This window comes from Papaver somniferum, chromosome 7, assembly GCF_003573695.1.
Source record: "Papaver somniferum cultivar HN1 chromosome 7, ASM357369v1, whole genome shotgun sequence".
In the NCBI taxonomy this organism is placed as follows: Eukaryota; Viridiplantae; Streptophyta; class Magnoliopsida; order Ranunculales; family Papaveraceae; genus Papaver; species Papaver somniferum.
In genome coordinates, this window is record NC_039364.1 from 268,444,435 (window position 1) to 268,459,521 (window position 15,087).

Sequence of the window (15,087 nt, forward strand, 5' to 3'; positions counted from 1 at the left end):
AAATAGATGCATCCAAGAGAAAATAGTTTTAGCTTCCGAAATGATTAACGAAATTGATATCAAAACAAAAGGAGGTAATGTGGCTATGAAGTTATATTTATATCAGCCTTTTGATCCCTTGAGTTGGGAATTTTTGTTTGAAATAATGAAGAAATACGGTTTTTGCCTCAAATGTGGTTAGCGGTTGAGTTCTCTTTTCAATTCTGCAAGGATCATGCTTTATTGTTTGATACTGGATCATTTGATGAACGTTTCAAGGATCAAAATGTTGTTGTTCATGGACAAGTCGAATCACATGTTCATGTTATTAAATGGTAAAACATTTCGTTTTGGTACAAGGTTCTTCAAGTTTGTATGTGTTGTTTATGTTATGGATAATCTGGTTAGTCCACAAAATGTGAAGTTGGTAGCAAGTATTAAGAAGGATTCTTTTCTGGCCTTCAAAGGGATCGTATCAGCTCCAAATGATCGCGCCAGGATGAAAATCAAGGTTACAAAGCGCCAAAAGACGTTGTTATTGATCTTGTAAGGGACAAAGTTAAGCTTCAACGTGAAGTTGTTGTTGTTCTTGATGTTGCAGCTACCTCAGTAGATTCTAACTCGGTAAAAGTTAAATCACTAGATAAAAATTTTGAGAGTCAAACGGTTGTTGTTTGTTGGAGAGTTCAGCCAACCTGTAAAGTCTATAAAGGTTTGGACGGTTAGTTTTGGGACATAAATCTTATACTATTTGGTGTATTCTTTATGTGGATAATGACCTAGTTAACCCATAAATACTGAGATTTGAAATAAACATTGCATGTTTTTGTTGCATTCCAAGTTATCATATAACGTATGATTAGACCTTCAACCAATACTCTGGTACATCTATATAAGCTTCCTTTATTTTGAAAAAGAAAACTTTATTTTATTTTTGTTATATTTTTTTTATAATTTACTTAGTGTTAGTTGATGCATATTGTAAAAATATTAAGATAATATGAATATATATTATCAATTTTTTTCAGGATTCTTGATTAACTATTAGTAACATTTATATATAAACGTATATACTACGAGATATTATAGTTTTTTCAAAGCCTAAAATGGAAAACATGCTTAGCTTTTGAAAATGTGGCTGAATGTCAACTAACACATAAAGAAAAGTTAAAGTTTGCATTATGGGTAAACAACTATTCCCTAAAGGTTTTGATGCAAAAGAAATTCATCTTATAGCATAACGAGTCTTTGAATGTGTATAATTCTTATTTATCAACATGTTATGTTTAGTTCAAAACATTGGTTAGTAAACATGTTTTTGAAGTAATTATCCCACTATTAAAATTATTTGCTACTCGAAGGAAAGAAAAAGATAAAATTTGTATACATATGAGCATAACAATAATTTACATTCAAATATCATAGGGAAAATCTAAGACGCGAACGTCTTTTCTCTTTTGATTTTGTTTGCATATGAGTAAATAAACCTTAAAATCTAAGAGAAAAGAAGAAAACCTAATAAATCAATTGATGTACTACAAAAATAGTTGATGGCTTTGATTATTTTCGTTTTATCATAATGTGACGCAATCATTTAAAAATCCAAAAGAATTTTTTTTTTTTACCTATAATTATATACTATCTCTAAATACGTTCTTATTTTGTCTAGAACATTAGGCTTTCCTTAGCTTTCAATCACGACTCTTTAAATAACCCTCAAATTCCAAAGTTAAACATCCCGAGTTAATCAAAGCTTAACAAATTCAATCGCTCAAGTTAAGTTTCCCTATTTTCTATTTATATGAAAAAAAAGTTATAGCACCTTATAACCTTTCTCCATAATACTAGTTGTTTTTTTATTATCCTTGGCTTAACCAAATCCTTACTGTATCAGGGGAAAAAAAGTAGTATAACGCTTGCTCTTATGTACTAGTATAAGTAGAAAGAGATCGATGTAAGTGAAGTAATCCAATTACAAGAAAGGTTAATAAATTGAATGAAAAAACCAAAGTGCTTCTTACTTTATTCAGACAAAGTCGTACTTTCAACTTTAAATGATCCAAATAACCAACAAAGCTCTCAAAACAGAAAAAAAATCAAGGCCACTTTGGGTGGCACTGACGCTGCTTTGTTCATGTATTTATCTTACTGATAGTCTCAAGAAAGGTTTTTAAGTCACGCATAACATCATGAATTGTTTTTCATTCTTAAGAATCGAGTCATATGTCGAATCGTGAACTGAAAAATTCATGTATTGAAATTATAGCCTAATATGTTTAGGTATTTTTAGTATGATTTTTGTTAGAGGGAAAACAAAAAGTGATCCGAGGAGAGCGAAAACCGTCATTGACTCGCTAGCTCGACTGATTCGATAAATTTATTTAACTCGGACCAGAATAACCTTAGTGACATGTGTTCCCTCCATTTAACATAATCACAAATTTAAGTGGGTTAGTAAATTGAGAAGCCATATATTGAATTGTTTTGAAGTGGTTAATCAACCTTGGATTCGTAAATTTCAATCCATGTACAATACTAATTATAACTTTTTGATCAGGTGGTGTAATAACTTTCTTGTTTTTAAGCCTTAATAAATGGCGAGAGCGCAACACACCAGTTTGAGGACAAACAAACACTCTTGTAAGATCTGTTTGAGAAATTCCATCCATTAGCTCAACCTCGCTAACTCATCCATCCCATCATGATTTTTTCTTAGAAAAATGACTTTATCCGTAGAAACGGATTAACATTGGCAGCTTGAACAGAAACCAGAAGCAGTAATCAGTTAAAAACTCCTAGTTGTTTGCATATTTGAAACCCTTTACAAAACTTAAGTATTCCCAAAATTACTCCCCAGAAATGATAGCTACTTCCCAACCAAATTATCGTTATATTTTAATTGAAATGATTTTCTATTCTTCAATTATCAAATTATTTAAAGAAGATTCAGCCTGGTAAATCCGTAAAGATGTCATAACTTGATCTTAGGTTGCACAAGATAAGTTGAGTTAGCATGTTTGGTAAAGAGAGGGTATTTTTAAGAGAAAAAATTAGTCAACGACTCACTATGAGAATCGACCGAGTCAGCGAATCGACAATGATTTTCGCTATCTGTGATCACTTTTCGCTCTCCCTTTAACAAAAATCATGTAGTATAGGTATGAAAACCGAGGAATATAAGACACAATTCAGATCCCAAGTCAGTGGTTGTGTTAGAGCATCGCTCGGTTCAACCAACCAAGCATTTGTATGTCAAGTTTGGTTACCATATTTTAGTATCAAAACTCAATTAGAGTTGTTTAGTTAAGATTACTAGAGTCAACTTCGTTTAGATTAGACTAGAAAGTCTATGAATGTTGATACATACAAGTATTACTCTGGATACCTAAAGAACGTGAATATGTATCGAATGAAGACATCATTGTTTCACTTGAGGTTAGTGATACTGACTTGACTTGTTTCCATTCTTGTCGTTACTTTCAAGTCGTTTAAGATTTAAACATAACATGCGATGTTATATTTAATACTCTAGTATTAGACTTGGTCATATTATTATGATCAAAGTGTCAAGGAAGAATATTGAATTACGAAGTATAACATTTATCTTTGAACTTCATAAATGCGATATCGACATAATCTATGTAAATCGCTACTTGATTGTGTATTGGATATAAGTGTGATTTCATCTTAGGAAACTATGTTTCATTATATATGTTTAAAGGAAGTACATATGCGAAAAAAATTTCGTAATCGAAAAGAACTCAATAAGTGTTTTGGTCTGGTTTTCTAGAAGATTTATTGGATGACCAATTCGAACCTAAGGTGGGAATTCTGGTAGAACCAATCTTAACTTATGTTGAGATTTATGGTAGAATTGATCCTACCTACTTTGGGATACATGGTAGAACTGATCCTAGCTTTTGTTGGGATTCATGGTTGAACTGATCCTTACTTATATTTGGAGTCATGGTAGAATCGATCATAGATTTTGTTGGGATTCATGGTAGAACCGAGACCTACCTATATTTGAAGACTTGGTAGAACCGATCTTAACCAATGTATGAGTCATGGTCGAACCGGTCCCAAGAGAAAACTGATTTTCAACATTCACATATTACTTACTTGTGAGTTTGGAATTAGGGTTTTCTAAATAAGAAAGTTCTAGATGTCGACATAATTTTAACATACATAATTCTTATCTATAATTTTTCAAAGATATTCCTTGATACTCAAGGTGATCTCAAACCGAAATACTTAGAATCTTTTAATTAAGATTTTCGAACCAGCAATCAAAACATATCTCTTGAAAAACTCTATTAGTTAAGTGCTAAAATAATATTAGATATTTTTGAAGGAGTGATTTCGTAATTACAGGTCGGATATTAGTTGGAAATATGAAAAACCAAAATCAGGTACATATTGCATACTTGAGAATCTTTCGGTTTTGGAATTTCTTTTTTGTCCAAACAAACTCGTCCTATAAATAGTTGAGTTTGCATTTCTTGCAAACTTCATTCATGTTGTTTCTGGTGGAGCCAACTATCCGGAGCCGAAAGTACCCTAATAATTAGGCGAAATTTCTCACGTCTGCTTATTTAAAGACTTTTGAGGGATCAAGAATCTAGAGTACTGTTAGTGGGAAACTAGATAATTGCATTGTTATTTTAGTTTTTGATTATTGATTTGATTGACGAACGATAGTTGAAACATTGATTACACCTAGTTTGATTATTCTTGGGATCCTTCTCTTCTGACATAAGGTCACTCAAACTAGATCACAGTATTGAAGGGATATTCAAAACTATTTTTAGATATGAAGACAACTTGTGATCGATCATAAGTGGAATCAAGTTTGTGGTGTGCAGGTATAATAAAAGGAAATTGAAGATTTAAAGACAAGAAGATTTTTCTGATTGGTTTTCGCATCTCTTGATATTTGTGCATACATCTTGATCGCCTAGGATTCTACTAAGATTCAATTTATCTTTGATAGATTTGATCATGTAATTGTTTATATCGGCAACTATCATTTGGTGGTACTCTTCAGTATCCAGATCTGATAGTTGTGAATCTAGATCTGATTATTTCGGATCTTGGTTGATCTTACCCGACAAAGGAGTTACTAGTTTAAACGAAAGAGCCTTTGTTAAAACTCAACATATCTTTTTTGAACTAATTCCCAAATTCATAATTTGATCACATCTAACCTATTTATCATCACGATGGAGAAGCAAAAGAAAGGGAAAATATATGAAGAAGAGCATGATTTATATGGGTTGATACCAACAGTACTAGAGGCTGATACCATTTCTTATTGGACAAAAAGATCTGACACGATCCTGAACGTTGGATCAGCTAAATGGTATCATCCCCTAATAGGACTGGTATCACCCCATATAAATCGTGAAGAAAAAGAAGAGATGAATTAGAATTACATTAAATTTAGGATTTTTTTTTGGTTTTTATTTGGAATTAGTTCAATTATTGAAGGGCATTTTTGAACTTTTATAATTGATAAGGGCACCGCTTATCCTCCTTTTAAGTCATTTAATAGGCTTCTTCTTAAATCGTGTTTGTTTCCATGGTAGCACCATCCACCACTCCACTGTGACGATTTCTTGTTCCTTTTCTTAGGTTAATTAAGGAAACTTCCTCTCTCTTTTTGAAATATTTTTATCAGGGTGAAGGCAAGCATCCTCGGCAGGAATGATTGATCCTATTTTCAATTAATTTTGACTTAACTCTTAGGTACAGAATGTTATTTTTGTATCCCTCATACTCACAGACTACCCTTGATAGATGGATACCATATAAGTCCAAGATGGTGTCTTCTAGATTTAGGTCTAATGCTATGAAAACTGATGATCAAATTGAGATGAAGGTTACTCTGGGCAGAAGCTTTATAAGTAATTAGAAGGTCATCATCATATATTAATTATATGGATAATGGGTGACATCTTTTTTTATATGCAAAGTCCTTGAACTAGGTTTTGGTTTTGAAGGTATCCAAATTTGTAGAGAAGATTTCTGCATATATTCTGAGTATATTTGCTTTAATCCTATTTTTTTTTCTTTTTTTTTTTTGGTCAATAAACAATTTCGATTTATTCATATCAAAATCATGATTATATGATCACTTACAAGAAGAACAAAAACATCAAATTACAAGATAATCAAAACCCTTTTACAAATATAAATATCAATTACAAGTAAATCACGAAGAGAAGGAGCCATAAACTGCAGCGATATCCAATTTCTGTATATGTAGTAGGGAAGAATGATGGTATTAACCCTAATCGATTCCCACCATTTAATCTGATTTTCTTTTTCTTCAACAAGAGATGCTCCTAAAAGAAATGAGTAATTTTTCCATAATCTTCTAGATCCAAACGTACCTGGATGCCCTAAATCCCTTTGATTTAATATGGATCCAAAGAAATACCATGTTGAATCAACGATGTTCTTGAATCGAGAATAACGATCCAGGAACCAACGATCAAGTTTTGAATAAATCTCTCTCAAAGCGAAGAGAAAATCGCCCCAAATGGCGAAGAAAGTTCGCTCCAAATAGCAAAGAAATATGTCGAATGACATAAAAAAACAAAAGAAAAATAAGTTTTATTCAAAAACTACCTACTAAAACTTAAAAAGAGAAGAAATTTTGACCAGATCTGAGCAAGACGGTAATGGAGGCTAGAGTTTTTTTTTCCCAGAGAGAAGAAGAAAGAATATCCTATTCTTAAAAAAGCCTATTAGAAGGGCTCCACCCAAATGGTTTTGAGGACTCATAACATGACGAAATCGGGTCACGAAATAATAATCTCCAAAACGCCTTACCATATCATTTTTATCAATGGCTAGAATACCTCGGTTAATTAGTGTAATATTGGATTAACTAATCTAAATTAGATTAATGATTTGATTTATACTTAGCGTTTGAAATAAAATAAAATAAATAATCATGATCATTAGAAAAAATGATAATCGTGATCCTAATAATTAAGCACCAACTATGGTTTGAAAACTAAATCGTAAGATGCATCTACAGTATGAAAACCAAATCGTGAGTACTGTATACAGCCAGCGAGAAGTCAAGGTTCGTCTACGGTTGAGAACTAAGCACGGTGGGAAAAATTGGGTTTGATTTTTACCTGACAATTTTATCTACAGTTTGGAAATATGGTTCTCCAAACCATAAAATAAATCTACGGTTTGGATCGTAGGAACTCCAAACCGTAGAACTTGGTTGACAATTTCACGTACTGTTTGGAAATATAATTTTTTCAAACCATTGAATTCGATTCTTACGTGATTGAAGTCATTGTGATGGAAAATAGCAGATTTTCTAAACTAATTTCCAAATTCATAATTTGATCACATCTATCCTATTTATCATCACGATGGAGAAGCAAAAGAGAGGGAATACAGATGAAGAATAGCGTAATTTATATGGGCTGATAGCAGCACTACTAGGGGCTCATATCATTTAGCCGATCCAACGTTCATAATCGTGTCGGATCTTTTTGTCCTATAAGAAATGGTATCTTGCCCTAGTAGTGCTGCTATCAGCCGGTATAAATCGTGAAGAAGAGGAGATGAATTAGAAATTAAGAATTAGATTTAGGATTTTGTTTTGGTTATTATTAGAATTAGCTCAATTATTGAAGGTTATTTTTGAACTTTTGTAATAGATAAGGGTACCCCTTAGGCTTCTTCTTAAATCTACTTTGTTACCCACCACTCCCCTCTGTGACAATTTCTTGTTCCTTTTCTTAGGTTAATTAAGGAAACTTCCTCTCTCTTTTTGAAATATTTTTATCAGAGTGAAGGCAAGCACCTCATTTTAACAAGGCATTCTCCTGTTTGATTACAAAGGTATTCTCCTGCTAAAATCATCCGTTTCTCTTTTGTTTTGTCTTGATTATTAAGCTGTTTATCTTTCGGGGATTTATGTTAAATATGGTTTACTGTGAAATCTCTGTAACGTCGTCAAGATAGGTATTGTAGTTTTTAAACTAGGTTTTCTTCTACCCTAAAAAACATTGTGCTCTCGTTTTCAGTAATCAATCTGTAATAATTGCAATGGAGGTGAACTCGTGTTTGATATTTGGGGTTTCAATTTTGTATCAGTCTCTTGAAGAGTTAAAATTGAGCTTGGTAGAGAGATGGGATAACAAGTATAGCACTGATGAAATTGGAATTCTGGGTTTAAAGTATTGGACTAATAAAATATCATAATGCGTTTTGTGCGATTAATCATGTTTAACATGGACAGATGGATTGTTAATGTGGGTTTCTAACTAAATTTGTGCAAAAATCCAAAAATTCATTGGTAGTAGATAAAGCAATAGTAATGGTGTTGCTAGTTTATGATTTTGACCCTAAATGTAACCGGAGACAGCTTAACAAGTGACGTGCGCTTAAGGCTGGCTTTATTGGCTTCTTGAGATGGATTAAACTCAAAACTAGAATGACTATGTTTATAGTATTCGACTCGAACTCAACCTTGTTATACTTTCTTTGTGGAAGAAAAAAATTTGGTTGTGTTTGTTTTGCTGATCACACATGTTTCAAATTAGAAACCACGGATAGCGTTTTCTGTAAACTTAAAACATTTATTGTTATGCTGGCACCTTGTCTTTGTTCATTAAGTTGATGCTGTTAATGTTTGTAAATTCTAACTAGAAATTTTTATGTCATCATCTCCAACCAGATTCCATCAAGGATGCCCTCTAGAATTGCTCAAATTCGCCTTGTAAGTGGGCATCCAGAGGTTTATGAACCCTGTGATGATTCCTTTGCTTTAGTTGATGCACACTTGGCTTATTGAGAAAATCTTGTAGAGCATCAACCCATGTTTTGCGTGGAAGTCGGTTGTGGTAGTGGATTAACAACATCGACTTTTTGTGTCGACCGCGGCCAGATTTGTGTGCGCTAAATTTGTTAATTGTTTGAAATTCAAAACTGATTTGGTTAGTGGGGTAAGTTGCAAATTAATCTCCATTATCCCACTTTTCTCATTTATTGGCCGCAGTAACTCACACCCCAAAATGATATCACTGCTTCTCTATGTTCACTATTTAAACTCGCCCTAAAATCTGTTCGGGAATTCACTTCTTTAACTCTATAATCAAGCTGATTTGGATCGAACAGAGTTTAGATAACTTGTGTTGGATTATAGAGTTAAAGAAGTGAATTGATTTATTTTCTTCCCAAACAGATTTTATGGCGAGTTATAAATAGTGAATATAGAGAAACAGTGATATCATTTTGAGTTATTGCGGCCAGTAAATGAGGAAAGTAGGATAATAGAGATTATTTTGCAGTTTATCCCACTAACCAAATCAGTTTTGAATTTTCAAACAATTAACAAATTTAGCGCACAGAATTCGGTCGGGGTCGCCAAAAGAAGACGTTGCTTTTAAGGCAGGAGGACAGTGTTGCAAGTGTCAGCTATTTTGCTACGGATATTAATCCACATGCCGTGAGAGTTACAAGTGAAACTTTGAAGGCTCATACCGTCCATGCAGAGGTACTATGTGATAATATTTCAGCGTCGGGGCTGGAAAAACGACTGTGGGGGAAGGTTGATGTGATGGTTGTGAACCCACCATATGTACCAACTCCAGAAGATGAAGTAGGTCGTGATGGAATTGCTTCTGCTTGGGCTGGAGGGGAAGATGGACGGACTGTTATTGACAAAATACTACCTGTTGCTGACAAACTCTTGTCCGACAAGGGTTGGTTGTGCATGGTTACACTAGCAGCCAACAATCCCTCACAGATAAGCCTTCTCATGAAAGAAAAAGGTTATGCATCCCATGTAATAGTTCAGAGATCAACGGAGGAAGAAAGCCTTCAAGTTATCAAGTTCTGGAGGGATCCTGATTTTCAAGTGGGAGAGCCAGAGGATCTATCAGTGGCCACAACACAAAGAACATCCTCAGCAGGAATGATGGATTCTATTTTCCTTCGATCTCCTCGAATGCCCCTTTTGGAGGAACGATAACAGCAGCACCCGATAACAGACCCTGGTGTTTTCTGGAAATCAATCTCCAGTTTTGTTGGATTCTCTTAATCTTTCTTTTTTGTTCTCTTGCCTTGGCCTAAAATTCATGGGGTAAAAAATATGAGCTGGTGGAGCCTGGTTCCATTACATCTGGCAAGACATGCATTCTTCACCATGTTGACTTGACGGCTAAGAAGACTGATGTTGCTGATGCTCCGGAGAGATGTTTTTTGCTGAACTGACAACTACCACTGGGAAGGCTCTCTGGGTCAAGTTTTGCAAATGCATGGGGCCAAGAGACTCGATTTCAGGTTTGCATTTAACATGTAGATGTGATTGTGTGGTTTCAGTTGTCTCTTACTTCTGCAGTTAGGTACATTTGTCTCTTAATTCGTCTCTTTGCTTGCTAATTGATTTATTTGTCATTCGGGGATTATTTTATGATTTATGACTACTTGTTGTATTGGCAACTCTGTGAATTCTTCTTGCAGGAGAAAAAAACTATAGCTGCTGTTATTGCAGGCTTGAAAACGTTCAGCATCCTATGGGTGGAGGTTGCGTGGCGGTCGTGGATTATTCCTTGATTGTTGACAATGAACTTCTTATGAACATAACAATGCCAGTCATGTATTGAAACTTAATTTATGAATAGTTCGCCTTTTGATATTTGTGCTGAATGAAAATCTGGCCTCTGTGTTAAGGGCACATATTTAAGAGGTTTTGAGCAAATTAAGGATGACATACTATTATTAGGCCCCTTTGTTTTTGGTTGTTTTATTCCTTTATGCAGCAAAGTAACAGTTTCTATTTTTCATCTTCTTTTGACATCTAAAAAACTCAAAAAAGACTTGAAGACTATTTAAACATTTTCCTGGTTTCTTCTGTGTCCTCAAGATGTAACAGTTTACTTTGAGGAACGGATTTTGGTTTGATTTTTGATATTGTTGACAGTATTAAAGAGGCGTTTTAAGGTTACAGATTCTTTAACTAGGTAAAGCTTCAAAATGGATATTATTACCAGACCACTGCTTGCATGAAAAACTATGACATACATTGCTGGAGAAGCGAAAGAATTTGGTTTGGTTGATAAATTGCTCAATCCACCCACATATCCGAAACAACTTTTTTGCCTGGATTTTTCTCTAGTGATCTGTAGCAGAGCGGAAGCAGCACAACCTGTGCTTTCTTTGCCTGGATTTTTCACCACCATTAATGTTACTACCATCGACTTCGATAGCAACTTCACAATAGTCTTTGCTCAAATTGGCATCCCTTTTATCTGTATTGAGGGCTTTAACACAAATTACACCGCCAGAATGATCTTGAGGTGTCGTTCGAGAATTTACTAGCTTTTGATTGGAAGAGCCTAATCCAGACCAAGTCTGGTTGATAATTCCACTTCCCCTGACCATTGAAATGACATTGTCCAATATGCCAAGAGCATGTTCAACCTCTGGACTGATAAACACCTTCTTCTCTTTGCTAATCCGTTCCCCTGTTAAACGAGATGAAGATTGGTCAGTAGGTTCATTCCCATGTCCTGCCTCTTCAGATTTTTTACGCTGTTCAATCTCCTCGTCCTCAATCTCATGTTGAGATGTCTGACCTGAAACGGAGGTAGCTTCCTGCTTACATCGAATGACCAGATTATCACCAAGAGAAGACTTGGCTGTAACTGTTGCATCAGCTGGTAAACTTTCAGTTTCAGATTTTCCATCGCACTTGTCTGCAGATTTCTCAACCACTAGTACTTTTGGTTCAGAATTTATCTTCAATCCTTTCTCCTGATTCAAACCTTCACGTATTCGAACATACAATGTGTCCTTTAAGGCCTTGCCGAAATCCTCATCACCTTTAGCCACGGATGCAACGGCCTAGAAAACAGCAGGACTTGGTTAATAGGAAAACAATTAGGCACTATAGCAGATAAATTTTCCACTTGGTTTGGCATAATCAGAAAAACGAAATGGGACCTTTTTATAGAGCTCAAAACCACTGCCTATGATCTGCCTTGACAAAAAATTAATAAGTGACGGGGGAACAAAATCCAGCTTCATATCCATTGTCACTATTATCCTGCAAAATGCCGCCATCGCTTATGAAAACACAGTCTTTGGTAACTGACACATACTTCACCATCTACGCACACGAACAAGATATGCTTCTCGTATATTGACGCATCATACGTCAAGAACAAAGAGTACAACTCAACCCATTAACTGGAGGATTCTGCCTCCTGTATGGGGATTATGAAGTTTCGGAGTAAATGTGCCGTAGACCCACTCACCGAAAGTAACTTCTGTTAGAGGTAACCTTTTGCAAGGCAAAGCCTCCTACCAGCTCTGCGCGCACGACGTCCTTTGCTTTAGGTATCCCATCATTGGTGAACCCATGTGTACTTCTATCAACACTCTCTGTATCAGTCACCTGAATGTGAACAAAAGAAAAAATCCTGACTACGCTATGCTGTTAAAAGGAAAAATACCTTGAGAAACAAGGAAAAGATGTACCTACCGAATTCAGAACAAAAATGAGAAGATCATCTTCTAAAAATTCGACTTCAAAACAGTGCACAACAACCTCTCTAGCTGATAAAGGCCAGGCACACTTCATTCTTTCTTCCAAATAATTAACAAAAAAATCAGTATCCTGAGGTGGAGGATCATCACTTTAGAACATCCATAAAATGAGTACTGATCCATATTGTGTAGGTCTTACTCTTACCTGACCAAATCAATCTGTTCGCCTATTCGAACCTTTTGGACACATTTAGATTCTATGATTTTGAAAGTAGGAAAGTTGAACTGAGGCCACCTAAAAGCAATAGTAACAGGAAATACAGTTATATCTATACTGAGGGAAAATTATATGCTATCCGATAAAACTTGGACATCTAAAACCGAGGAACGAATAATATAGAGACAGTTCTCACCATTTATGAAATAGGCCTACTTCCCACCCAAGACATACACCTATAACCAGAAATGTAGCCAACTTAACAATTTTCTGTTAATCATTTAGGACACCTCGTGTAATTCAATTCAAGAAAAATCTAAGTAGATCAAAGTTTACTTACAAACATCCATAGGCCCATCAACAAATCCTTCAACAAGTAGTGAATGCAATGGAGTCCCTTGAGGTCCTTCTCGATACATTACACGATACTCATCAGTATCTTGTTTCATCTGTCAGTAGAAAAATCTATAAGTTCAATAGAAAAAGAGGCTTACATTAACATACTTCAGCAGAAGGAGAGATCATGGTTGATAACTCGCAACAACATTAATTAATCGCATGTGATGTGGATGTATGCTGCTTATAAACAATACAAGATGAAATTGGTTTTAGATTGGGTATCAAATTGAAATTCTCATATAACGTCTATGCTGCTTCATATATGGAAACAAACATTTGATAGTTTTCTTCAAAATGGTCCCGCGAAGCGAAGAGTGCGTCTGTTTAGGATTCCCAATCAAGAATTTAAACAGCAGACACGTCGCGTGCAATTTCACTAGTAAACATAATAAGAAGTAAAAGACTATTCCGACAAAAGAAGGTACCTTCCAGTCGCCATCTTCCACACTCCTCAACATGTCAAGACTATTCAAGACTTGTTTCCCACTTTTGTCCACAATATGTTCAACATAGTCTGAAACCCGCCATATCAATTAGTCTAGAAACATGAAGTCAACCTAGAATCCATTCACTAGTTTATTCCTTACACCCATTTAACCATTTTCTAAAATTAGCAACGAATTGATAAAAATTGAAAACAAACAGGAAAACCCAAAATGAACTAACCCTGATTCTCAGATGGCGATGAATGTAGGAGTTCATTCTTGAGACGGCACTTAATAGCTTCCTCATTTGAAAGATCATGAGATGCTAGTGTCTTATCAAGCCTTTGTCTGTACTCCAAGATTTTCTCTTTGTTGCCCATTTTTGCATAATCTAAGTATTCTAAACCGAATACACACCCATTAAGACAGTACTCTACTTAAAGGAATCACCAAAGTTGCATAAATCCATATTATCCATTTATTAGAATTTACCAAATATGAATAATTCAGACTCAGATACTACCCATTTATTAGAATTTACCAAATACTGATCAGAATTCAGATACCCAATTTTATCCAAACACACCTTAAAGACTAGTCATTTGTACCTGAATTGACAATCAGAAAAAAAAGGTGAAGATTTGTACCTGAATTGAGGTTCTAGAGAGATCCCCCAGACGGGGATAGAACATGAAATTGGATGAGCTTGGCCTTTGGGCATGGCGAATTACAGACAAGAATAGCTCAGAATTTAAAAAGCTTTGGAGAATCCGAATTAGTTCGTCCAAAAGATAAAAAAGTAAAGTTGAATAGCACTAAATTAGAATCTTTCTATCTTTATTTATTCGAAAATGATAGGTTTACCGACGGGAAATTCCGTTGAAAGTCCTTCCAAAGTGGTGGAGGGGAGACAAACTACCAAGGGCAACTCATATGGATGGAAAAGTATAATCCGGACACTCAATCCAGATGGTCGGATGGGTATCCGGTCAGCCCATGATCGGATAGGTAAAGATGAATTCGGCTAAAGCGAAAGCTTACCAACATATATTTCGAGAAATAGATAGGCGAGATAAACTCGGCTCGAAATAGCAAATGTGCATAATGAAAGTCTATATATCAAAACGACTTTTGTCTCAAGAGTAGGAGATGGAATAGATAGACTTTTGAGTGACAGATAAGTTCAAGTCTCCACATACCTTTTAGTCGATGAAGATCCACCAGTTCCTTGAGTAGTCCTTCGTCTTGTATGATGATTTCCATGGAGTTCTTGAGCTAAACTACACTTTCTATCATAGTCCGAGACCTTTAGCTATGTAGGCTAGAAATCAAGACTTATAGTTTTGATCGCTAACATTGACAAACATGCTTGAGATAGCAAAAAACACGAGTTCGACCGAGCAATACTCTAACAAAGTGTTTTTGCTTAAAGAAATCCGGTGCAATTGCGGTGCTATAATGTGTATGTTTGTTTCAATTGCTTCCGGTTAAGAAAATAATTATGCAAGTCAATTTATTTCGGTTTGTATGTATTGTTTA

At 35.0% G+C, this 15,087-nt stretch overlaps 1 protein-coding gene and 1 pseudogene across 4 annotated transcripts; one reads left to right on the top strand and one right to left on the bottom strand.

Annotated features, from left to right (window-relative positions):
* Window positions 1-7,847: 7,847 nt before the first annotated feature.
* LOC113300387 lies at window positions 7,848-10,746 on the top strand (annotated as a pseudogene).
* Window positions 10,747-10,844: 98 nt separating this feature from the next.
* On the bottom strand, window positions 10,845-14,357 carry LOC113300386. 4 transcript variants are annotated; one of them, XM_026549607.1, is made up of 11 exons: window positions 14,196-14,357; window positions 13,790-13,948; window positions 13,549-13,637; window positions 13,065-13,173; window positions 12,921-12,960; window positions 12,713-12,802; window positions 12,503-12,602; window positions 12,276-12,415; window positions 11,962-12,064; window positions 11,595-11,862; window positions 10,845-11,483 (listed from the first exon to the last, which is right to left on the bottom strand). In XM_026549607.1, the coding sequence occupies exons 2-11, from the start codon at window positions 13,926-13,928 to the stop codon at window positions 11,131-11,133; spliced, it is 1,431 nt and encodes a 476-aa protein (XP_026405392.1). In that variant the 5' UTR covers window positions 13,929-13,948; window positions 14,196-14,357; the 3' UTR covers window positions 10,845-11,130. The 4 variants fall into 4 exon arrangements, with proteins under 4 accessions (XP_026405392.1, XP_026405390.1, XP_026405391.1 ...); XM_026549605.1 differs by having other exon boundaries at window positions 10,845-11,862; window positions 14,196-14,356; XM_026549606.1 differs by having other exon boundaries at window positions 10,845-11,862; window positions 13,790-13,939; window positions 14,196-14,287.
* Between the last annotated feature and the right edge of the window lie 730 nt (window positions 14,358-15,087).

Bases quoted from the DNA above. Each gene is read 5' to 3' on its own strand.
- LOC113300386 (XM_026549605.1), bottom strand. From the start codon at position 13,928: ATGGGCAACAAAGAGAAAATCTTGGAGTACAGACAAAGGCTTGATAAG. The intron at 12,803-12,920 runs GTGAGAACTGTC...TATTGCTTTTAG, and splicing joins GTAGGCCTATTTCATAAATG to GTGGCCTCAGTTCAACTTTC. The intron at 12,416-12,502 runs GTAGGTACATCT...GTTCACATTCAG, and splicing joins TCATTTTTGTTCTGAATTCG to GTGACTGATACAGAGAGTGT.